Genomic DNA, 27,519 nt, shown 5'->3' with positions numbered 1-27,519 from the left:
TCAAATCTAAATAAATATGTTGCATTAAGCTTCCTAAGATTTGGGAAACACTAATCATCAGAGATCCCACCTTACATTCCGAGCCACATACTACTGCCCGTCAAGGATGCTCCACCTAGATAGGACTTTAAAGTCACCCATGTGGTTGGCTTAATATTGTGTGATATTTGTGTATATGTTACATTAGTTTTTTTGTAATCCCTGAAGATATCTCAGTGACTGAAATGAAATATAGGAAGTATTAAATTCTCTTTTATTCCTTTCTGAGTGCTGTATACAATCCATTAAGCCTCCAACATGATGTCCTCACAGCACTTAAGCCTCAACACACGGATAGTTACACATCTTGTTCCCTGATCATGGCAGTTTGACTTTGTCAAAATATAGAAAGTAAATTATATTTATCTTTTTTTTTTAATATCTGATACACACACATGAAATACAACAAGATCTATAGCACATTAACCTATATCTGTGTGTGCGTGCGTAGAAGAGGAATTGAAAAAAGTAGGTGTCTGTTCACATTCAGCTTGAACAGCTGAGGGTTGTAATCTTTGGGGAAGGCAGAGTAGGTAAGACTGTTCTAAAGGACAGAAGCAGATAGAATGAAACAGGAGGCAATGAAGTTGATTCAGTGAATTTCAAGATGGACTGTAATAGGATGTTGGTCAGCAGTGGCTCTTGTTTTAATGATTTTGGAGGAGAGTGGAGGGATAATAGTGTCCAATTCAGTAGAGCACTGTCCATGAAAGTATCTGTAGTGGGTTTGTCAGGTTTATGAGAGAGGAATCAGTGACTAGACGGATTACCCTCTTCTGGATAGAACCAAGCAATCTTAGAGAGGATTTTCTCCAAATTTGGGAAAGCAGACCTATGGGTCTGCCTTCCCAAATTTGGAGAAACTCACAGCCATGTCAGATTCTCCAAATTTTTCCATGGCTTGAGTCCAGAGAGTGGGGGGGGGGAGGTGAAAGACTGAATAGTTGGTAGGTCTCTAGGTGGTTCAAGAGTTATGTTGATGACCTTCTCCATAATTTTGGAAAGAACAGAAGTGAGAGCAATTGGATGGTAGTTTGGTGGCTGCCTTTAATCACCTTTCTTTATGGGATGGATATGGACCTGCTTCGATGTTGTAGGGTAGAAGCCAATTGAATAGGATAGATTGAAGAGGCAATACAGGATAGATGTTAGTTCAGGGGCACAATTTTTTAATGCAATAGATAGGATACCATCAGGACCAAATGCCTTATTTGTGTTCAGGTTATTAAGGATTCTGTGGATTTCTTTTTGTCGGAAGACTATGAGCAACTTGAAGGGAGCCGTTCTTTGTGGAGTAGAGGGAGTTTTTCTGATGTCATCAGTGCAGGAATTGGAAGAGAAGAATGATGCTAGTAAGTTATTATTATTATTATTATTATTATTTCCCAAGGCCTCATGGAGTCAAAGACTAATCTGGGAGGTCCTTTTATTACACACACACACATCTCATCATACCGTGTCTTAAACACACTCAAACTCCTTGCAGACACCACGCTCTCACAAGGCATTCCGATCATTCACAACTCTGCACGAAAAAAACCTGCCTCTCACTCCCCTACTCACACCCTCTTTATACAGTTTCCAGGGATGACCTCTGGTTCTCCCCTGATCTCCCGCTATTCGTTGTAGAACTTCTTCAGCATTGATCCTATAACAACCCCTTACCAACTTGTAGGTCTCTATCATGTCTCCCCTCCTCCTCCTGTCCACCAGACTCTGCAAATTACATCTTCTCAATCTTTCCTCATACTCGACATTCCAGAGGTCAGAAACTACCTTAGTCAGTCGCCTTTGGACCCTTTCCAACATCTCTTCATTCTTCTGAAAATCTGGTGACCAAATCTGGGCACAATAGTCCATGTGTGGCCTAATCAAAGCCTTATACAACGGAACAAGAATCTCCCTACTTCTACGTCAGTGTCCTCTGCATCATTCCCAGAAGCCTTTGTGTTGTCTTCACAATTTTGGCGATGTGTCCCCAAAATTTTAGATCCCTATCCACTATCACCCCCAGATCTCTTATTTCCTCTACCTCCAACAATATATTCTCACCAAGCATAAATTCTGCATCCCATCTTTCTTTTCCAAATTTTAAAACCTTACATTTTGCAACATTGCACTCATATCCCCATTTGCTTGCCCGTTCACTCAATTTATTCAAGTCTTCTTGCAAGGCCACAACATCTTCACTACTCTTTATGGTTCGTCCCAACTTTGCATCATCTGCAAACAACTGAATATCTCCATCCAAATCTTCGACAATATCATTAATATACAAGTTAAATAGTAATGGCCCTAAAACAGACCCCTGAGGTATGCCACTAGTGACTTTCCTTTTACTGGATATTGCACCCCCATACACAACTTGTTGATACCTATCAGATAGCCAGTCTCCAATCCAATGCACTAATCTAATATCCAACATCATCTGCTCTCGTTTGACTGTCAACTTATCATGAGGTACTCTATCAAAAGCCTTTGCGAAATCCAAGTATATTACTGTGTATCCCTCTCCTCTGTCCAAGAAAGCAGTCACTTTATTGTAATAAGTAAGTAGATTACTAAAACATGACCTCCCTTTAGCAAATCCATGCTGTCCATCAAAGATTATACCACTGTTGTCAACCCAACTCTGGATCCTAGTTCTCACAAGCTTCTCCAACAACTTAACCACAACACCTGACACACAGATAGGCCTATAGTTTGATGCTTGAGTTCGATCACCTCCTTTATGAAGTGGCACAATCTTGCCCTCCTTCCACTCCTTAGAGACTTGGCTGAGTGCAAGACTCGTATTAAAAAAATATGTCAAGACAGGTGTCAACTCTCTGGCACATTCCTTCAGAATACACGGTGATATATTATCAAGTCCCACAGCCTTATTTACATCTAGTTTACTCAACTCCCCCAACTCTTGCTCACTTACAGTCAGTCTCTCCTCCCATCATCAACTGCTCTCAATCTCTCCATGAAGTCACATTCACAAGATTGAAAGATCTTTATGAACTGCTCATTAAGTATCTCCACCACACATTCTGCACCAGCTGTCTTTATACCATGTCCTCCAATCAATGCCATCCTTCCATAATCATTCTTTCTTTTGCTGGCTACATATAGAAAGAACTCCCTAGGATTCTTTTTGGCTTCATTAGCTACCTGCTATTCATACCTCTCTTTAGCTACTCTCACCAACCAAGTCACTCTCCTTGCCTGGTCTTTGTAGACCTCATGAAATTGGTTACTTCCACTTCTCTTATGCTGCCTCCACAATGACCTTTTTCTCTGTATCGCATGCTTAATCTCTTTATTAATCCATCTCACACCTACCTTATTTAACCTTCTCATCCTTGGAATACATTTAGTCATCGCATCTACCAAATAGTCTTTGAAAATCCCCCAAGCTGCATTGATCTCCTTTCCAGCTAACTCCTCATTCCATGCTACACCCGCAAGCTGTCTCCGGACCTTTTCATAATCACCCCCACCCTTGTAGTTCCACATATACCCTTTTTTCACAGAGGTCCTTGCACTACTGGCAACCACCCAAGTAATCACCTCATGGTCACTTTCACTGCTGGCAACCACCCAAGTAATCACCTCATGGTCACTTTCACCAATTGGTGGATGATTTGATACCTCATTTATAATTACATCCTCTGATGAGATGACCAAATCCAAGACCCTTAATCCTCGTGTGCCCTCTGTTACATACTGTCTGAGGTAGTTATCCCTCAAAAATTCAAGAAACTCATTTTCTTTACTTTGCTATCTCTTCATTCCAATCTATATTGCTATAATTAAAATCACCTGTAATGATCACCCTTTTCTTATTTGACTATACATTTCACTATCACCATCATCCACATTACCAGGTCTATAACAACATCCCACCAAGTATTTGATTCTGTTCACCTCTATCTCACACCGTACTGCCTCAAAACCACTGGCACTATTTCCCACTGGCAATATTACCCATGACCCCATGGAGTCAAAGACTAATCCAGGAGGTCCTTTTATCAAAACACACAGCTCATCATACCGTGCTTTAAACACACTCAAATTCTCTGCAGACACCACACTCTCTGGCAAGGCATTGAAATCATTCACAACTCTGCATGAAAAAAACTGCACCTCTCATCTTATTGTAAATAAGTAAGCAGATAATAAAACATGACCTTCTTTTAGCAAATCCATACTGTCCATGAAAGAGAATACTACTGTTGTCAACCCAATTCTAGATACTTGTTCACACCGAACTCCCCCACACTTTAAGCACAACACCTTACACATTTATTGGTCTCTAATTTGAAGCTTGAGTTCTGTCAATTCCTTATGAAGCAACATGATCTTGTCTTAATACCACTCCTCTGAAAAATGTAATTCCCTGGTACATTCCCTCTAAAAAAAATTGTGGAGAGGATCCTAAAGCAAGTGTCCAAGATTGTGAGAGATCTATGAATATTCTCTATGAGGATGGATTTAATATCTGTAAGCAACAGCTAGTTGAATGTAAAAGAGGTATGATTAAAACATATAAGTTATTAAAGGAGTTTTATTTTTGACACAGGAAGGAAGGAAAAGAAAGTGTTTCACCCCAGAAAATTGTGTCTAGTGTGGTTAACAAGCATATGAGGGCTAGGTTTTTTTGCTTCATGAGTGGAAGAGTGATAAATTTGTGGAATACATTTGCCAGAGATAGTTCTGAGTGCTTACCACTTCCTTTGTGAATGAGTTCAAGAAGAAGCATGATAGGTATTGTGTGAATAATTGTTCATATGAGTCACTCATGATGAGTCTGACTCCATGGAGATGCTCAAGGAAACAATAATAATACTTCACAAGTATTATTATTGTGAAGAAAAGTTGCATGTTTTTAATCTGTATGTATGATAACTGTGTTAATATCTGTTTATGCTTTAATCCTGTTTTGTAGGCATTCCCTGGGTATTGTTTTACTGAACATGAATCATAATTAATAATTATGGATTCATGTTGTCTATTTCCATATTTAATTTATCATCTTCACTAAAAATTGTGCCTAAGTAGCTGAAATGTTTTACTTGTTCTATAGGTTCTCCATTCACAATGCAGTTGATATTTTAAATGATTCTGCTTATTTTCATTGTCTTTCTCTTGTTATAGCTGATTTTCATACAAAATTTATTACAATAGTTATTTAATTTAGTCAGGGAATCTGGCAGACGTGCTGGATTTATTTAAAAGTATAACATCATCTGCATAGAGTAAAGAGCTGAGATTAACATCTCCAATTTTGATATCAGGTTTAATACCACTTTCCTTCATAATCTGATCCATATAGATAATGAATAACAGATAGGATAGGATGACTGCTGAACTCAAATAAAGACTAAGTACTACTTGATATAATGCCCCATTGACACTGTGTAACTGTAGCATTTTCAATAGCTTTTCTCTTAGCACCTTGTGTTATGCCTTTTGCAGGTTTACAAAACTTCAATACATATCTTTGTTATATTCCCACAATTTCTCAACTATTTGTCATAAAATGAAAATCTGATCCTAAGATCTAAGCCTGTTTGGCCTGAATCCAGCTTGATATTCACCAAGCTTCCCTTCCACAATCCTTGTCAACCGTTTCTCAAGTATACTTGAATAAATCTTTCCAGGAACACTCATTAGGGAAATTCCTCTGTAATTCTCGCATTCAGTTTTATTTTCCTTTTTATATATGATTACTATGAGAGCTCTACTCCAGTCATCTGGAATTTCCTCTGTCCAGGTCTTTTGAACTATGCAGTGCAGCCACTGCAAGACTTTTATACCTTCATACTTGAGCATCTCTCTGGTCAAATATCATCTACTCCCACTGCCTTTCCACATTTGACACTTTTGATGGCTTTTTCTACTTCAAGTATGGACATATTCATGATTGCATGCCTGTTGAGTGTTTTTTACCACTGTGCTGTCACTGCTTGTTTCATTTAGCAATTTTTTGAAGTAATTACATCACACATCAAGGATATCTTTTTTCTCCAGTTTTCATGTCACCTTTATCATCTCTAATTCCTTTTACAGTATTCTTTCCTCCAATTATGCCCATACAAAGTAAAGTTGCAAGAGGGGATATAGTGGCAGTGGTTTTGAGGCAGTATGGTGTGAGATAGAGGTGAATAGAATCAAATACTTGATTGGATGTTGTTATAGACCAGGAAATATGGATGGTAGTGACTATGAAATGTATAATCAAATTAGCCAAGCAAATAAGAAAAGAGTGATCATTATGGACAATTTTAATTATGTCAATATAGACTGGAATGATGAGATAGCAACTGGAAGTAAAGAAAATTAGTTTCTTGAGTTTTTGAGGGATAACTAACTCAGACAGTATGTAACAGAGGGCACACAAGGATTGAGGGTTTTGAATTTGGTCATCTCATCAAAGGATGTAATTATTATTACTATTACGGGTATCTCCATGGAGTCAGTAGACTCATCGCGGGAGACCCAAGCTAGCAAAACAATATCTGTCATATCTCTTCTTGAATTCATTTACAGATGAAGAGCTCACAACAAAGTCAGGCAATGAATTCCACTCATTCACCACCCTCCAGGCAAAAAACCTTGTTCTGACACCTTTGTTAACCACACTCTTCTTTAATTTCCAGAGATGACCTCTTGTTCTTCCATCACTATCACACAGCTGAAACATTTCCCCTGCATCAATCCTATAAAAACCTTTTAGTAATTTGAATGTTTCTATCATATCCCCTCTTCTTCGCCTATCAACCAATCTCTGCAATCCACAAGCTCTCAATCTATCAATGTAGGGAGCATTTTTTATATCACTCACCAATTATAAATGAAGTGTCAAATCACTCACCAATTGGTAAGAGTGACCATGAGGTGATTACATGGGTGGTTGCTAGCAGTGTGAGGACCTCTGTAAGAAAAGGGTATATGTGGAACTACAAGCAGGGGGGGGGATCATTATGAAGAGCTCAGGGGACAGCTTGCAAGTGTAGCATGGAATGAGGAGTTAGCAGGAAAAGAGATCAATGCAGCTTGGGGGATTTTCAAAAACTACTAGTAGATGCAATGTCTAAATGTATTCCAAGTGTGAGAAGGTGAAATAAGGTAGGTGTGAGATGGATGAATAAAGAGATTAAGCATGCGATACAGAGAAAAGGGGCATTATGGAGGCAGTATAAGAGAAGTGGAAATAACCAATTCCATGAGGACTACATAGAACAGGCAAGGCAGGTGACTTGGTTGGTAAGGGTAGCTAAAGAGAGATATGAACAGCAGTTAGCTAATGAAGAAAAAAAGAATCCTAAGGAGTTCTTTCCATATGTAACAGGCAAAAGAAAGAATGATTATGGAAGGATGATACTGATTGGAGAAAATGGTATAAAGTCAGTTGTTGCAGAAGGTGTAGTGGAGATACTTAATAAGCAGTTCATAAAGATCTTTCAATCTTGTGAATGTGACTTCATGGAGAGATTGAGAGCAGTTGATGATGGGGAAGAGAGACTGACAGTAAGTGAGCAAGAGGTGTATGGGGAGTTGAGCAAACCAGATGTAAAAAAGGCTGTGGGACTTTATAACAGATCACCACGTTTTCTGAAGGAATGTGCCAGGGAGTTGATGCCGGCCTTGACATATTTTTTTTAATATTAGTCTTGCACTCGGTCAAATTCCTAAGGAGTGGAAGGAGGGCAAGATTGTGCCACTTCATAAAGGAGGTGATCGAACTCAAGCATTAAACTATAGGCCTATCTGTGTGTCAGGTGTTGTGGTTAAGTTGTTAGAGAAGCTTGTGAGAACTAGGATCCAGAGTTGGGTTGACAACAATGGTATAATCTTTGATGGACAGCATGGATTTGCTAAAGGGAGGTCATGTTTTAGTAATCTACTTACTTATTATAATAAAGTGACTGCTTCCTTGGACAGAGGAGGAGGATGCACAGTGATAGGCTTGGATTTTGCAAAGGCTTTTGATAAAGTACCTCATAATAAATTGATAGTCAAAGTGGAGCGAATGGGGTTGGATATTAGATTGGTGCATTGGATTGGAGATTGGCTGTCTGATAGGTATCAACAAGTTGTGTATGGGGGAGCGATATCCAGGAAAAGGAAATTTACCAGTGGTGTTCCTCAGGGTTCTGCTTTATGGTCATTGCTGCTTAACTTGTATATTAATGATATTGGTGAAGATATGGATGGAGATATTCAGTTGTTTGCAGATGATGCAAAGTTGGAACGAACCAGGAAGAGTAGAGAGGATGTTGTGGCCTTACAAGAAGACTTGAATAAACTGAGTGATTGGGCATGGGAATGATGCAGAGGACACTGACTTGTAGAAGAAGGGAGATTCTTGTTCCAGTGTATAAGACTTTGATTAGGCCTCATATGGACTATTATGCCCAGATTTAGTCACCTGGTTTTCAGAAAGATGAAATGATGTTGGAGAGGGTCCAGAGGTGACTGACTAAGGTAGTTTCTGATCCTGGAATGTCGAGTATGAGGAAAGATTGAGAAGATGCAACTTGCAGAGTCTGGTGGACAGGAGGAGGGGAGGAGATATGATAGAGACCTACAAGTTATTAAGGGGTTGTTATAGGATCAAAACTGAAGAAGTTCTACAGAAAATAGTGTGAGATCAGGGGAGAACCAGAGGTCATCCCTGGAAACTGTAGAAAGAGGGTGTGAGTAGGTGAGAAGCAGGTTTTTTTCATGAAGAGTTGTGAATGATTAGAATGCCTTTCCTGAGAATGTGGTGTCTGAAGAGAATTTGAGTGTGTTTAAAGCATGGTATGATGAGCTGTGTGTTTGATAAAAGGACCTCCTAGATGAGTCTTTGACTCCATGGTGTCTTGGGTAATAATAATAATAATAATTTCTGAGACTTTTCAACAGCCTCCAGAATACTTTGCCACCTTCCTGATATGTATTTTCTATGTTCTTACCAAAGTTTTTCCATGACTTTTGTTTAGTTAGTTTTACACAGTGTTTAGCTGTTTTAATTTGTCTCTGTATTCTCTAAGAGGACAAGCTGACTTATTATTATTATTATTACTGTTGTTGTTGTTCCGGGCAACTCCAAGGAGTCGACAGACTCATCAAGGGAGGCCCTAACATCATGTCAAGAACAACTATTCGACATTGACACAGTATCTATCATACCTTGAACTCATTCACGGTCGTAGCACCCACAACAGACTCTAGAAGCTTATTCCACTCATTCACTACTCTCCAAGTAAAAAACCTAGCTCTAACACCCTTGTCAACCACGCTCTTGCCCAGCTTCCATTCATGGCCCCTAGTCCTCCCACCACCAGTCATATTTTCAAAAATATCTTCTGGATCAATTCACCTTATTCACTTATTTTAGACTTTTTCACCAGGAACTTTCGATATGCTTTCTTCTTTTCCTTCACTACCTCTTTAACTACCTATGTCTGCCATGGAGTTATGATTTTTCTGTCCTTGCAGATAACCTCACCACATGCCTCTCTGGCTGAATCAGTCAATGTTTTCTTCAGTGGACTTGCCACAGAATCTGCAGGTACTTATCTAATTCTTCTGCTGGTTTCATTTCCTTGCCATTCAGATGTTTTATGTTGATAGTACCGATCTTGAACTCTACTGATGTTGAGTTGGGATGTGTTTCAGGATTTGTGATTTGTATAGTGTTGATAGTTGTTCAGAGATTAAGTAATGTGTCAAGCAAAGGAGAAAACCTAATTTTATGGATGCTGAGCAAGCATTATTTGTAATGTGTTTATTCCAACAGAAAGATGAGGTTAGAGTAATTTCAAGAAGAGAAATCTCATTTTGTCTAGGGATTTGGGCATTGTCAAAAGTAAAATGAGAAAAAAAAAAAGTTTTTTTTTTGTGAGGATTTGGGCATTGTCAAAAGTAAAATTAGAAAAAAAAAAAGTTATTTTTTGTCACATGGCACACTCAGAACTGTGTCGGTGACATCTTTCGCCAGCGGAACACTTGTAACCAGTTCACGGAACACAAGTGGTCTGGGGAACACGGTTAAGAATCACTGGTCTAAACTGTGTAATTAATTTGCACTCAACTAGAGAAGGTAATTTATGTGTAGAAGGAAGAGAGAACATGAAAGAACAAAACAGTCTTGTGGAACATCAGCAATAGTTAAAAAACTTCAGGATAAAGATCCATTCACCATCACAGAAGACAGACCATATGATGGAAACTGACTTAATAAGCATTTGTGCCAAATGATCAAATGCCTTAGAGATATCATCAGCAACCACTTAACTCTTCCATGACATTTTTCAAACAAGGTGGGTAACATAAGCAAGACGATCCCCTTTATTGACAGTGCCAGAATCCATACTGGTGATTTATTAGTTGAGAGGATTCAAAGTAGTTTTTTCATAATGGTTATCTTCATTACTTTAGAAAGAAGTGAAGCAAGTGAATGGGTGGCAAAGATTTGTTGCCCTTCTTCAGAATGGGCTGGATTTGGATTAATTTCCAGGCTGCAGGATAGATACCAGTGTAATAGAAGAGAATAAAAAGGGAACACAGAACATGTGTCAATTTTGTAATGAAGCCCTTCTATACAATTAATGAAACCATCAAGGCCAGGAGACTTTTTTTGGTATCCAGTTTGAACAAGATTCTTTTGATTTCTTTCTGGCAAAAAAAAAAAAAAAAATCAAAGACAATATTGAATATTCTGTTTTGGAATGGGAAATGCATTTCCCAAGATTGTCTATTTATGAATTATAGGAAAAGTAAGAATCCAGGATATTGTGTTTTCTGTGGGTTATGATGCATGAAACCACTATGTGCAAAAGTAGTGGAAGGACAATCAGACAAAAGTTACAATTCAGCCATTTGGACTTTGGTCACCTGTCAAATGATAAAAACTGTCTGCCACTGAAAACTTTCACAAAACATACATGCCAAAGTGGGATTTAACTCGCAGCTTACTGGATGGAGAACCGAGACATATTCATTTGTTCAGTTCTTGATTGGCCAAAGATAATATTAATTTAAAAAAAAAAAAAAAAAGAAAAGAAAAAAGTTAATGATGCATATTAGTAAATCATTTTTATATTGGTTTTTCTCCATTTACAGATGGGAAAAAACCTGAATTTATCCGAAGGCTGTTTAATAAAAATAGTCCACTTAATAAATCTGTTATTCTTGACTGTGAAGGAAGTGGAAAGCCATTCCCAACTGCTAGATGGTAAGAGTTACAGCAGTTATGTTAAAATATAGCTAGGATTTCCTTTTGTTATTATTATTGAAATACCATAATTCATTTATTCCCTGTTTTTATTCACTTACTTCTCTAGTTTTAACTCCTTCATATGCTGCAGTGGCATTTTGGATAATATTTTCCACTTTCCCTTGCCCTTTAAAGTATATTAACTAAAGTTGAAATAACTTGTGCAGATATAAAATTTAATTTATATTATCATTATATTTATGATTATATTATATTATATTATGATTATATTATATCATTATATTATGATTATATTATATCATTATATTATGATTATATTATATCATTATATTATGATTATATTATATCATTATATTATGATTATATTATATCATTATATTATGACATTAGATCACATTATATTATGAAAGTAATTTACTTTATTTTTGTTATTGTTATTATATGACAAGCCCATATTGTTTACTAATCTAAATAACACTACATGATCCACCATTTACCTCCCACTACATAGTATTCTATGTGCCAATTGCCTTTTTTTTTTCCTGTTTTATGAAATGAAAAAGCCAAGTTTCTAGGAGGAAAAAATCCTGCTACCTTCTCATGAGATCATCCAATTCAATTTCAGGTTCAATTGAAGGGCTTATGTTCTGTCAGTCACCTGCACAACAAATGTGCTCATCTTATGGTACATGATATGTTTAATCAGGAAGCAATGCTAATTCAGATTCACAATCAGGATTGTGAATAATCCTGATTGAACATCTTTGGCATAAGATAACAAGAAATTTTCAATATGGTTTTTGGTACTCATTTTCCAAAAATCTTGTTTTATTTCCATTACATACTTTCTGCCTAAGATCCTACAGAAACTCTAGAGAGTTACTTTCTTTCCTTCCATATGCTAGCTACTTTTCCATTTCACATTCTCATAATTAAAATCATCCTTTTATTTACCCCAAAAATTTGTATGACCATTTCATACTCATTATCGCTTCAGTCCTCTGTAACACCATCCACTGAGTTTATCAACTATTCATATATCTCAATGTCACAAATAGTTTCAGAATATCACATGGCTGTCTTTTGCTGCCATCCTGAGTGTACTTAATTCCTCTGCTGTCATTAACATTACCTTCCCACCTTTTATTTATTTTTGTCCTTTCAGTCCTCTCAGACGATTCTATTTCAATCTATTTTATTCCTTTCTCTCTATAATTGAATCTCACTGTAATAAACACTGCTGGTGTGAATTCATTCCTATACTGTAATAAACTACAGAAATTCTCCATGAAAGTTTCATATCAGTAATATCATACTAAATGAAATTTGGTATAATAAATAACCTACTGTAAATCTACTGTTTGCTGAAGTGAAAGTGTACCTATCATCTTTATATAAAAGTTTTGCATATACCAATAATCCATGAGAAAACTGACTCAGTCAATGATTTCTGATACCCTTTCCATTAGCATACAAACAAGCAACTCATTTGAAGAACCTCAAGTAATGCTTGTATCATTACTCTCTTGTGCTGCCTCACTTCAGTTCATAATTCATCATCCTTTCTTCTAATCACTATAATTCTACACTGTGTTGTAATCCATCTCAACTATGATATCTCTCTTTCTCATCTTGTTGCTACACCATCTACATTTATTTTAAGTGTTATCAACAAAATCCCAGTTTAATTATGCACATAGGGAATTCTCCCAGAAACAAACATAACCTATTTTATTTTTCTTGGAAGGGGCTTGGCTTTATTCCATGTTATATGCTACACTTTGATTTCACTCCAAAGTATTCTTCCTCTGCCCAGAGCAGATTCTAAAAACTCTGTTTAGTATCCTCATTGACATTAGATCATATTATATTATGAAGGTAATTTACTTCATTGTTGTTATTGTTATTATATGACAAGTCCATTTTGTTTACTAATCTAAATAACACTACATGATCCACCATTTACCTCCCACTACATAGTATTTCTATGTGCTTTCTAAATAATGTACAATAAGATTTTTTTTTTGAAGTAAATAATTTGAATGCTTCACAAATATATCAGTCATCTTTACTCATCAAGATTCAGGTATGCATTTTGGTTAGCATTATTTCTGAAATAAATTTTAAATTAACAAATAAAATTTAATATTTAGCTTCATAGATTGGATATACAGGGTCATCTCCATTTCCACTCCAAATAACTGGAGATACATGAAAATTTTCAGAAATTCTGAATATTATTATTACTTGATGCCTCCAAGGAGTTCAAGGACACACTGCAGGAGAGCATGCTGCTCTACTCTACTCTACTGTGCTACATATATATCTCACTATCTCCCTACTACTTCATTTTCTGAATACACACAGCTACTAGCATCAATGACTACTACTATCTACTGCCCATCACTACCAACAACAGTATTTTTTGTCTGTAAATTGTGTATATTGTGATGACCGATTTGCCTGTATGCAGGATAAAAAAAAACAGTTTCCAGGAGGGAAAAACCCTGTTTCCTCCATATGAGATCAGCAAACTCACCTTCAACCGAAAAAGCACATATAAAGATTCCTCTCTTTATGATGAAAATCAAACTCAGGTCTATTGCAATTGAAAGGCACAATGCTTCGCTGTTCATCCAACTGTGCCATGGAGACATATTGTTGTTATTGTACAGCACTTCCATTGAGTCCAAAAACTTATTGCAGGAGACCCAAATTATCTACACCAGAGGTCGGCAACCTTTTTAATATGAAGAGCGCAATATAAAATTTGAAAATTATGGAGGGCTCATGACACAGGCATTTTTTCTCTCATTTCAGGCTTAGAGTTGTATGATTAGTTGTTTTTAAGAAAAAATGAGATTTCAAGTTTTAACATTATTTTATTTAACTCGCTTTTACAACATATTTTTATCATATATGAAGGAATATAAAATACCATAAAAAATAAAATAATAAATGAATACAAAAATTATAAATTCAATAGGATTTAATGAGAAACCTGGCTATGTACGTCATCTGCTTTTTTTTTTTTTATAATCAAGCATATAGTTCGAAGTACCTGCTCTTAAACAATTATCCAAATGTGAGTCCGTAAGTTGAGATCAATATTTTGATTTCAAATATGCTATATTTGAAAACAGGATCTCACAGTTGTATGTAGTTACACAATATGAATAGATTTTTAGCAATTTACAAGTTACAGTTGATATTACATGTTTAAAATTGACAGTTTTAGCATATAAAATTTCCTGATGAATAAGACAATGATATGCAATAAATCTAGGAAATAAAGGGTCCTGTCTGCACAAGCCAATAAATCCATTTTCTGTTTAGTAAAAAAAACTTTGCTTTTTAGTAATGGATGATTTCAAAGATAATTTTTTTTTTTTCAGATTTCACTGGATAGTCAAAATTAAAATTGGCATGAATGGTTTTGAAATGTCTTTCTATATTACTTTTTTTAGAAATAGCCACACTATTATTGCATAATAAACAAATACATTTGTGATTAAGATTGATAAAATAATACTCTTCCTCCCAATCATCATTAAAATAGTACATTTTTTCCTTTCACGTTTATCCATTATAAAGGGTTAAAAATATCTTTGTAAACAAATTTTTTTATATTTGCACTGATAGTGGGAGTGATTCAACAAACACACATACTAAAAAACAAAGGGTTCCAACAACGTTTAGAAGGGTGTGAAGGGTGGTGAGAGAGGTCGCATTGATAACTAGATGACATCAACAACTCAAACTACTTATGATCAGTGTTCTCACATCTTAATTGGCACAAATAAAGCAGTTTACAATAATTTCTCTGCAGGCGTACTAAAAATTCACTGTGGGTGCCATGAAGCTCGCGGGTGCTGTATTGCCGACTCCTGATCTGCACAATCTATCATACCTCTCCTTGAACCCATTAACAGAGCATTCACAACCGACTGGCAACCCATTCTACTCATTCACAGCTCTCCAGACAAAAAAGCTAGTGCTCACATACCTACTAGCCACAAATAATCTCATAGATATGTTTATATCTTAAGGATCAGAATTTCTCCTTAAAGGAGTGTTTTGTACAATCACAGTGAACCTTATAATCCTCTGCAACTTTGCAACCCCAACTTTCAAATCCATATGATTGGCTTCTATTCATGTTCCAAAAGAACACGAAAACCTACTAGCCACACTTTTATTCAACTTCCAAGGATAACCTTTTGTTCTGGACCTTCTATCCGAGTGCGGAAACATTTCCCCTACATCAGTCCTATAAAATCCTTTAAGCAACTTAAATGTTTCTAACATATATCCTCTTTTTCTAATATCAACAATATCAATTTTTCTGCAATCCATACACTCAATCTATCCTCATAGGGTACATTCCTCAGACCACTCACATTTGAATCTTCTCCACTGCTTCCTTATCCCCAAGAAACCAAGGAAACCAGACCTGAGCTCAGTAATCGAGATGTGGATATATCGAGGCCTTATAAAGTATGTTAACTTCCTTATCTGTAATTGTTGGTGTGTTCTTCAATAACCAAGTAATCTTATGAGCTACTTTATCAACCTTAGCAATATGTCGTATAAACTTTAAATCTCTCTCTACAACCACCACTAAATCTCTGGCTTCATCTGTTTTCTGGAGTACAGTTCCATGAATGTGGTATACATTGTAATCTGTTTATCCCAAAAATGCATAACTTTACATTTATCCACCTTACACTAATACCCATTATCTTTTGCCCATACTGAAAGCCTATTTAAATCATCCTGCAAGCTCTCCACATTGCTTTGATTAACTATTACCCTACCTAACTTCGCATCGTCAGCAAACAACTGAACAGATTATTTCCTATATCATTTATGTATGATACAAAATAAACAGTAGTGGTCCCAGCACTGAACCTTGTACAACACTACACACCTGTTTTTGCCTTGATTCTGCCACTCCACATACTACTTTTTGATATCTGTCTAACAGCTAACCTTATTCACATAACCAAATTCATATTCATCCCCATTTGTTCTAATTTGCATAACATAGCTCCATGTGGTATTCTGTCAAATGCCTTTGAAAATCTAGCAGAATCATTGTGTAGTCATTTCCTTTATCGAACTGAGCTGTTACTCTATTATAAAAAAAAAAGTTATTAAAGCATGACCGAGCCATCACAAAGCAATGTTGCCACTCATACAGTATCATATTCTTATCCGGCCACTTTGCATACACTTTTTGACTAATTTTTCCAGTACTTCACCATGGCTTACTAATTGGTCTGCAGGTTGCTACTGCAGTCTTAGAGCCACCCTTATGGAAGGGAACCATTTTGCCCTCTTTCCACTCCCTTGAAACTCTACCTCAGCTGAGACTTAAATCAAAGAGCCTAGTCAGAGGCATTGACAGTTTCCCTACACCCTCACGCAAAACCTGAGTTGATATCTCATCTAACCCCACAGCAGTATTTACATTGAGATTCTGCAATATCCTAAGCACCCCCAATTCATCCACCTCTGTTCCCACATCAGTGTCTGTCACATATGTTACAGCAGTTACTTAACCTGGATGATATATCCTTGCAAAGTGGTAACTCAACTATTTTATCTGCTTCTCTCACCTCATGACCATCAACATTCATTAAGGATAACCTTCCATAGTCATTCTTTCTCTTAGTTGCCACTTAACACAAGAACTTTTTGGAATTTGGAATTTTTGGACTGCTTGGTTAGATTCTTCTCATAATCTGATTTTGTCTTTCTTACGATTCTGGTCAACTTTCTTGCATAAGCATTATGCTGTTCATGACTTTGCTGATCACCTTTCTACTTATATGCAGACACCATGCTCTCAGGCATTGCATTCCAGTCATTCACAATTCTGCATGCCAAAAAACCTGCTTCTCATGCCCTTACTCACATTCTCCTTATGCAGCTTCCAGGGATGAACCCTTGTCCTTCCCCAATTTCCCATCATTTTATGAAACAGCTCTTCAATGTTAATATTAAAACAACCCCTTACCAACTGGTACATCTCTATCATATCATCCCTTTTCGTCCTATGCGATAAATTCTGCAAATTGCATTGTCTCAACCATTCTTCATATTCAATATTCCAGAGATTAGAAACTATTTTGGTCAATCACCTCTGGACCCTCACTAACATCTCTTCATCCTTTTGAAAACCAAGTGACCAAATCTGTTCACAGTAGTCCATATGTGGCCCTAATCAGAGCGTCATACAATGGAACCAGAATCTCCTTACTTCTACAAGTCAGTGTCCTCCTCATCATTGTGAGAATTAGTTGTGTTGTTCTCACAGTTTTAGCAATGTCTTCTAAATTTTAGATCCTTATCCACCATCATTCCAAGATCACTTAGTTCCTTCACCTCCAAAAATACATACCCAGCAAGAGTAAATTCTACATCCCATCTTTGTTTTCCAAATTTTAAAACCTTACACTTTGTAATATTAAACTGCCCCCCCCCCACTTTGATATTCATTCACTTAGCCTATTCAAGTTTTCTTGAAAGGCCACAACATCTTCTCTACATTTTATAGGTCATCCCAAGTTTGCATTATCTGCAAACAGCTTGTGAAGACTGCACAAAGGCTTCTGAGAATGATGTGGAGGGCACTGACTTGTAAAAGTAGGTAGATTCTTGTTCCAGCCATCAAAAGAAAGAATGATTATGGAAGAATGACATCGATTGGAGCAAATGATATAAAGACAGCTGTTGCAGAAGGTGTGGTTGAGATATACTTAATGAGATACCTAATGAGCAGTTCATAAAGGTATTTCAATCTAGTGAATGTGACTTCATGGAGAGATTGAGAGCAGTTGACGATGGGGAGGAGAGACTGACTGTAAGTGAGCAAGAGGTGTATGGGAAGTTGAGCAAACTAGATGTTAATAAGGCTGTGGGACTTGATAATACATCACCATGATTCTGAAGGAATGTGCAGGGAGCAGCCTTGAGATATTTTTTTAATACGATTCTTACACTGGGTCATGTTTCTAAGAAGTGGAAGGAGGGCAAGATTGTGCCACTTCATAAAGGAGGTGATAGAATTCAACTTAACCACAACACCTGTGTGTCAGGTGTTGTGGTTAAGATGTTGAAGAAGCTTGTGAGAACTAGGATTCAGAATTGGGTTGACAACAGTGGTATTATATTTGATGGACAGCATGGATTTACTAAAGGGAGATCATGTTTTATTAATCTACTTATTTATTACTTATGATAAGGAGACTGCTTCCTTGGACAGAGGAGAAGGACACACATGATATACTTAGATATCGCAAAGGCTTTTGATAGATTACCACATGATAAGTTGATAGTCAAACTAGAGCAGATGGGGTTGGGTATTAGATTAGTGCATTGGATAGGAGACTGGCTATCTGATAGGTATCAACAAGTTGTGTATAGGGGAGCGATATCCAAGAAAGGAAAGTCACTAGGGGTGTGTCTCAGGGGTCTGTTTAAGGACCATTACTGTTTAACTTGTATATTAATGATATTGGTGAAAATTTGGATGGAGATATTCAGTTGTTTGCAGATGATGCAAAGTTGGGATGAACCATGAAGAGTAGAAAAGATGTTGTAACCTTACAAGAAGACTTGAATAAATTGAGTGATTGGGCACACGGGAATGGAGATGTGAGTTCAATGTTGCAAAATGTAAGGTTCTAAAATTTGGAAAACAAAGATGGGATGCAGAATTTATGGTTGGTGGGGATATATTGTTGGAAGTGGAGGAAATAAGAGATCTGGGGTGATAGTGGATAAGGATCTGAAATTTAAAATCCGCTATCTAAAAAGATGCAAAATTGTGAAGACAATGCAAAGGCTTCTGGGAATGAGGCAGAGGACACTGACTTGCAGAAGTAGGGAGAGTCTTGTTCCATTGTATAAGGCTTTGATTAGGCCACACATTGACTATTTTGTCCAGATTTGGTCATCTGGTTTTCAGAAGGATGAAGAGATGTTGGAAAGGGTCCAAAGGCGACTGATTAAGGTAGTTTCTAACCTCTAGAATGTCAAGTATGAGGAAAGATTCAGAGGATGGAATTTGTGGAGTCTAGTGGACAGGAGGAAGAGGAGGAGATATGATAGAAACATTTAAGTTGCTTAAAGGATTTTATAGGACTGTCACACTATTCTCTTTTATCTTTCCAAGCAGCCTCCTGGTATTCATTTTGACATGCTCTTTGTTCTCTCTCAAATCATTTGTACCAATTAATACTATTAACTCTTTTGCTCGCTCCCACCTCATATCCAATGCCTCAATCATTCTACTCATTTTACCACCTGGAAAACATTCCTTGTGCATTTTATCCTCTAGCACACCTTTAATAATGGAGTCTCCATACAATGCCACTCGCTCATCTTTCGTTAACTCTCTCATGCCATCATGATTTATTTTAATAGTTTTGACCTGAATTCTCTTAATTTCATTCCGCATCCATTTCATTTCTTGCCTCATCCAATCCAATTCACTTTCCGAATCTCGCGACACATTCTCTCTTTATCATTAAATATTTCTAACTCTCTACCCCCTCTTCTCACTTTCCCTCTCATTCATCCTTCTTTGTTTCCGTACTTTCGGTCCAACATATGTCCAACTTTCACTATCATTCTTCTCACTTTCACTCTCATTTATCTTTCTTTGTTTCTGTACTTTCAGTCCAACTTTCGCCATCATTCATTCTTTTTTCACTGTCATTTATTCTTTCAATTTTTTTACTTGCGATTTCTGCATCATGGCATTTCTACTTTAATTCATTCTCTCAATTTCGTTTCTTTCTGCCTCACTTTCGTCCCTTTTAACATCTGTTACGGTTTTCAAATTGCTCTTTTTCTTTTTTCCTTATTTTTTAAAATTTTTTCGTCTCTCTTTCAAACGTGCACTCGCGACACAATCGGTGCTAACACTTTCTGTCATCAATTTCATATTTACATTCATCAGTTCCTCGTTCAAGTCACACTTCGCACACACCCTTCTTCCATTCACACTAAACATCCACAAATCATTTATATAATTGAAGGAATACATATAACAGACCTCACACTTAACGAAACGACTGAAATCTAAATTAAAATCATGGAATGACAATGCCGCCGCCATTTTTTTTTTTCTCTCTGCAGGTTACTAGGTCTAATAATAACGATTTCGTAATTTAGTTTAGGCAAGAAAAATCCCCCACACTAATAATACCGGTAGCGCACAACGTTTACAGCTGCTCTTACTCAAACAATTACGCATATATACTTAATTATTCATAGTAAAACTTATCTGAATCAGGAGCTCTTCAAATCACGTCCGCAGCACTTGGCTCACTGATATCCCTTCAACAACTATCCCTTATAATTGTTATGGAGATGAATTGAAGGCACCATTAGAGCAATTTTGATACAAGGTTTGCCGACTTCAAAAACAAAGACTCTGATGTGTTTTTGAAGTCGGCTGATGATGGATACTGATGTAAATAATGTGCCAGAAAACTTACAGATGGAACTTATTGAGCTTCAGGCAGATTCATTGCTAAAATCACAATTTAACAACATTGCTTTGACGGATTTTTATAAATTTTATTTGGTGGAAGAAAAATATACAAATTTACGCGCCTTTTCAAGAAAAATCATTTGTCTTTTCGGCAACACATATATGTGTGAACAGTTTTTTTCGAGGATGAAATACAATAAATCAAAAATTCAGACAAGAATAACGGACGAAAACCTCGAAAATTCTATGCGATTATCCTTAAGTAATATTAACGTCAATATTGATAGTCTCATAGTTGAAGTACAAGGCCAATCTTCACATTAAATTGTTATGTCATTCATTATATTATAAAATTTTATGTAGAGTTTTATACCAAAGCATTATATTATAAATAAATGAAATATGAAGTAGCAACTTGTTTTAATTCATTTAATATTAATTTATTTTATTTAATAATTTGGTCCGGCCCTTGACTCGGAGAAGAATGATAATTTGGCCCCCGAATTAAGAAAGGTTGCCCATGCCTGCTTTATACCAATTCCAGGAGTATCCAGAATAAAGGAGATGAATTGGTGGTGCTGATAGCATCAGCATGTCTGAAGATTATTGGGATCTCTGAGTTGTGGTTGACAGAAGATGATATAATAACAGGAATAGAAGTAGCAGTGTACAGCATTTTTTGGCAGGATAGGAAGGGAAAACGTTATGGTGGAGTACTAGAGTACTACTTATGATAAGTGATAAACTTATGTACTCTCAAAGTGGAGGCTTTGGAGGGCAGTGACACTAGTGGTTTTGAAAGCATATGGTGTGAGGTAGAGGTGGGCAAGACAGGATATTTAGTGGGGTATTGCTACAGACCAAGGAACACAGAGGGGTGAGGACCAGGAGATGTTTAGATAGTTGAGATTGGCAAGTACAAGAAGAATGATTGTTATGGGAGATTTTAACTATAGCAGTATAAATTTTAAAAAAAAGTATAAATAAAAAAAAGAAGAAAATACATATAGTAATAAGGAATGGAATTTCAAGAATTCTTGAGGGACAAATGACTTAGGCAACATGTAATAGAGGGAACAAGAGGTTCAAGAGTTTGGATTTGGTCATAGCATCAGAAGAGCTGATAATAACTTGTGAGCGGCCAGATCGGTTTCAAAGTACCAGTACTCATCTGATCACTGAAGTTAAGCAAACCTGAGCCCAGTTAGTACTTGGGAGGGTACCACCTGGGAACCCTGGGTGCTGCTGGCATTAATTGGCAGCAAAGGTTGGTCGATTGGTAGAGCCTCTGCTACTATGCTTGCAAAAAGTTAAGGAAGTTTGAGCGCAGTTAGTAGTTGGAAGGGGTTCAATCATTCGATGCTGTTTGCACACTCTCCCTCGATGAGTCTTTGGACTCCCTGGAGGTATCACATAATAATAACTGAGATGACATCTCTTCCTCCTGTTGGAGAGAGTGACCATGTGGTTTTGACTTGAAAGATAAATAAATATGCAGGAGCAGGGCCGGTTTTAGACTGTTAGATGCCTGCGTGCTAGAGATAATTGGCCGCCCTTGAGGGTAAGGCTATACTAGTGTTTTTTTTTTTCAAACATGTACAGCAGTGAATAGAACATATTCAAGAATGGTGATAACTATGTTGATGGAAAAACAGTCTTGTGCATATGTTCAATTCGCTGCTGTACATGTTTGAAAAAAAAAAAAAAAAAAAAAAAAACTAGTGTAGCCTTACCCTAACAATGCAGATCGTGAATAATTTACAACATAACCCCGAATATTACTATTAGTACATTTTTATGACAGTATAATGTAGCCTAATTGACAAAGGAAAATTCATAAAATATTTTATATACTGTAGGCTATTTATTTTAATTTTATAAAAATAGAAAAAAGTACAATGAATGTTTAAATTATATCAAACAGATGCTAAATGTACAACTTCCCAAACAGATGCAATCATTACATCAGAACATTGCTCTTCTTGCTTTTTTATTTGCCAATTCATCAATAACATTTGATAATTCTAATTTTTTAAACTAGGCCAAAACTATGGTTTGCTTGAATATAGCAGTTGAATATTCAAGCAAACAGTTTGAATATTCAACTGAACAAGCAGTTGAACATTCCTTGTTGAGTAAGGTTTTTAACCCAAAGAAACCCAAAGAAGATATTTCGAAGTTAGCACTGCTATAAGTTTTAACAATGTTATGTTCATATTTCATCGACAATATTTTAAAATTAACTATAGGCTATATCGAATTTATTCCATCAGCCACCCTAGAGATTTGGCCGCCTGCATGCACGCACACCCTGCATACCTATTAGAACTGGCCCTGGGCAGGAGTATCAAAGAAAAGGGAACATATGTGGAATCATAAGGTGGATGATTATAATAGTCTTAGATATCAACTTGGGGCAGTTCCATGGAGGACAGAATTGGAAGGCTAGGATATCATCAGTGCATGGTAAATTGTGAAGGAATATTTGTTGGCAGAATTAGTAAGCTATATTCCACAAGTGAAGAAGAGAACACAATTTGGAGTAAAGTGGATGACAAACAATATCAAACAGGAACTGCAGGTGAAAAAGAAGTTATGGAAGAGATACAAGGAGAGGAGTGGAGAGCAGTTGCATGAAGAATACATGACTCAGGCCAGGAGAGTGACTAGTATGGTGAGGAAGGCAAAATTGGAATATGAGAAGAGATTGGCTCTAAGTTCCAAACAAAATCCTAGGGACCTTTTTAGCTATGCGGCTGGTAGAAGGATAAATAATTGTGGAAGAACAACATTGTTGGATAAAAATGGGAATAGAGTGACTGATGCAGAGAACATAGTGGAGTTTGTTCAATGAACACTTTATTGGGGTATTTCATTCTGGAAAGTAAGTTTTTATACCAGAGGGATAGAGGAGGTTCGAAATTTAGAAATTGAAGAGGAAGGAGGCTAAAATAATGCCATTGCATAAGGGTGGAAGCAGACTGAAAGTGTCAAATTATAGACCAGTTTGTGTTTCATCAGTCATTGTTAGGATCTTAGAGAAATTAATAAGGGACCATATACAATGTTGGGTAGATGAAGGTAATGTTATCCGTTAGTGAACATGGATTTGTTAATTGACGCTCTTGCTTTAGTAATATGATTGCTTTTATAATAAAGTGACAAGAGCAGTTGATGAGGGAAAGGCATATTCTGTCATTTTTTTTTGATTTTGCAAAGGCATTTGACAGGGTGCCACATGATAAGCTGATATTTAAGTTGTATCACATGAGTTTAGAGGTTAGTCAGCTGGATTCAGGATTGACTATTGGATAGGTATCAGAGAGTTGTGTAGGTCAAGCAATATCAAGGAGGCAGAAGGTTACAAGTGGGGGCACCATAGGACTTAGTACTGAATCTGTATTGTTTTACCTTTATATCAGTGACATTGTTAGTGGATTGCAGGAGAATATTCAGTTGTTTGTAGATGATGTATAGCTATCAAGGGTTATTAGTTATAGTGCAGATGTGGCAGCCCTGCAAGAGGATTTGAATAAACTGGACAGCTGGGCAAATAAATGGTGGTATCAGTTTAATGCAGCAAAATGTAAAGTCTTGAAGTTTGGGATAGATCAATGGGAGGCAGCATACTTTGTTGGAGGAGCTGTACTGGAGGAGGTAGGAGAGACAAGAGATCTGGGCAGGGGGGGGGGGGTGATGATTGATAGAAACCTGAAATTCAGGAAACATATTGCAAAGGTGATGAAGGTAACCCAGAGGATTGCTGCAATACTGAGAAGGATGCTGACCTGCAGAGATAAAAGCATTGCCATTCCATTGTATAAAGCTGAGACCACACTTGGACTATTGTTCCCAAATTTATTCCCCTGGATTTGAAGGGGATAAATTAACTGTGGAAAGGGTATAGAGGTGGATAACAAAGATGGTTTCAGGACTGTACAATGTTAATTATGAGGACTGGCTGAGGGAATGTGAACTGCAGAGTTTGGTAGATAGAAAAAGGAGAGGTGATTTGATTGAGACTTTTAAACTGTTGAGAGCTAGGGGAGGTCTTTCACTTTGTGGAATGGGGGGGGGAGAGCGAGGACAAGGGGCCGTCTCTGGGCTGTGAGAAATGGTTTATTTACATGGAGGATGGTTGAACTGTGGAATGCATTGCCTGATAGAATGGTGAGAACATGAACAGTCAATGAGTTCAAGGAGTAGTATGTCTTTTTTGCTTTCTAGGTAGGACCTCAAACAATGAGTCTTTCAACTCCATAATGGCCTGAATCATCATAATAAGAATATCTTCTTTCACACCTGACTTCATTGTATCTCTCTCTCTCTCTATATATATATATATATACAGGGTGTTCGGGATAAATTTGACATATTTATAATTAATTATATTTTTCCGTAAGTTACATGTATTAACACACACTTCTCTTCATTTAAAAGTTTGGACCCTTCTTCATTCATATACAAGATGTCAGAAAGGATGGATAGCTGGAACCCACCTGAATCATGGAAGAGAATAACTTGTATCATGATGATTCGTGCCCGCCATCAAAATAAGGATATTACGACTGCTGCCCAATGCTCCCTGAATACAGTAAAAACAATCAGGCATGAACTAGAGACTTGCAATGGTGACTACGAGGATGTAGCAAGAAGAAAGATCCCTAGCAGACGATCTGATTGCGTTCGTACAGCAGAATTCCTCGCAAATCTGCAGGAACAGGTGTTGAAGAACCCTGGCATTGGAATTCGGGCTTTGTTCGTGGAGTTGCTAACTGTAGTCAAGCCCTGGATAACAAGGGTAGCCAATGGTAGGCCGTATGTATGGCAGCAGGATTCGGCCCCTTGCCACACCTCTGGGAAAAGTCAAAAATGGTTGTCTGAAAATTTCTACGACTTCACCAGTCCAAATGTTTGGTCTCCAAACTCCCCAGACCTTAACCCCATGGATTATTTTGAAAAAGACACCAATCGCACTTCCAGTAATACAAAAGCCCAGTTAATGGATAAAATTAAAACAGTTTTTGCGGCCCTTCCCAGGGAGACTGTAGCATCAGCTTGTTCGAGGTTCCGAAGCAGAATTGAAGCTGTGATCGATGCTAATGGTGGTTATTTTGAGTAAATCTTGTTGATAGTATTGTAATTAACTCTGCCTGTAATGTTTTTTTGTCAATTCATTAAATTTAATAGATACAAAGAAGATTTTCTTTTTCCTTACGAAACTGTCAAATTTATCCCGAACACCCTGTATATATACACACACACACACACACACACACACACACACACACACACACACACACAAATAATACACTATAACTTTATGAACTATGAACTTTATGGAGCAGTTTATAAATGAATGGATCCTTAACATGATCTGTAATACACACACAAACTGCATAAATTATATTTTGTAATGAATTTTTGTATGCTGTTTCAGGCTTAGAAATGGTAAAGAAATCCATCCTGGAGGAAGATTGAAACAAGTTGATGGTGATGATGGCACTTATAAAATTATTTTCTCTGAGGTATGGGACACTGATGATGGAGAATATACATGTGAGCTTATCAATTCTTTAGGCTCAGCAAGGTGTTCTGCACGACTGATAATTGCTTGTAAGTAATGATAAATAATTAATAAAATTAAATTTATCCATAAAATAGAAAATTTACATTTGTCAGTTTAGTAGAAAAATCAAATATGGAGATCTCAAATCAGCCTTTGCAATGAATTTTCTGAGAGTATCTGCGAGTCACATTCAGAGTTTGTAAGCAGAGATATTTTTCTAAAAATCTTGGCATGTTGAGAAATTATATTTAATAAATGAAGGGAAAATAATTATGAAATAAAAAAAAATAATATTGACAGCAGACAGTTTTAAAATTCCTGCATTGAGATGTTGAAGATTAAAAAAAAAAAAAATACACAATCAACTTTAACAAACATATAAACACAGAAGTGCTATGACATATCCATAGTGCAATTGGAAGAATGGCGGTATGTTGCCCCTTCGACTGGAAAAGGCTTAAGTTCGATTCTTTCCGTGACAAGAGGAATCTTTATATGATATTTTTTCAATTGAAGGTGAGTTAGCCGATCTCATACGGAAGTAGCAGGGTCTTTTTCTCCCGGAAACTCGGGTTTTTCATCCTGCATACAGACAAATCGACCTTGAGAAAACACACAATTTACCATAAAAAAATACTAGTGGTAGTGGCGGGCCATAGATGGCATTAGTGTATATCATGATGATAGTAGTTGCGGTTTGCTGTAGTTGGTGGATTAAATGGTGGAGACGTTAAGCTGTAGGTAGGTGTCCTCTCTCAATGAGTCTTTGGACCCCTTGTAGGTGTCACATAATAATAATAATAATATTTTTAAAACATTTATTAATATATTATAATAAATATAGGTAGGTTATACACAACTGGCTATACATAGGTCTCTAGTGTACTCTATATGATGATAGATTGAAGATTTTTGGCTTACAAAAAATATAATTCTGCAGAAAAGAGGGAACATGATAGTAGCAATTTTGGTTGATTAATTGTTTTAGTAATGTGGAATACCTAGAAAGGATAGATATATACAGATGAATATGGTAATTTTAGTACCAGGAGGTATGAGTTATATGATAGGTTGATGATTGTAAATTGCAAAGCCTGATAAACAGAAGAAGGACTTATATAGGCAAGGCACACGCACACACTCTGTCTTCCAGCTGGGGAGAGTGATCATGCAGTTTTCTTCTGAGAA

At 36.8% G+C, this 27,519-nt stretch overlaps 1 protein-coding gene and 1 pseudogene across 1 annotated transcript in view; both read left to right on the top strand.

The window, feature by feature from the left end:
- LOC150096673 (twitchin-like) overlaps positions 1 to 27,519 on the top strand; it is a 2,440,784-nt gene that overhangs the window by 1,812,058 nt on the left and 601,207 nt on the right. The window contains exons 99-100 of the mRNA XM_090408679.1: positions 11,140 to 11,251; positions 26,203 to 26,378. Of these exons, the coding sequence (XP_090264805.1) occupies positions 11,140 to 11,251; positions 26,203 to 26,378 (288 nt within the window). The remainder of the gene's footprint in view (positions 1 to 11,139; positions 11,252 to 26,202; positions 26,379 to 27,519) is intronic.
- LOC150096674 (5S ribosomal RNA) lies at positions 21,896 to 22,013 on the top strand (annotated as a pseudogene).

Source organism: Typopeltis vanoorti, chromosome 18 (assembly GCF_054136105.1).
Source record: "Typopeltis vanoorti isolate ZY-2024b chromosome 18, IOZ_Tvanoo_1.0, whole genome shotgun sequence".
Lineage (NCBI taxonomy): Eukaryota > Metazoa > Arthropoda > Arachnida > Uropygi > Thelyphonidae > Typopeltis > Typopeltis vanoorti.
Note: the sequence above shows the minus strand (reverse complement) of the source record. Positions and strands in the feature narration are given on the sequence as shown.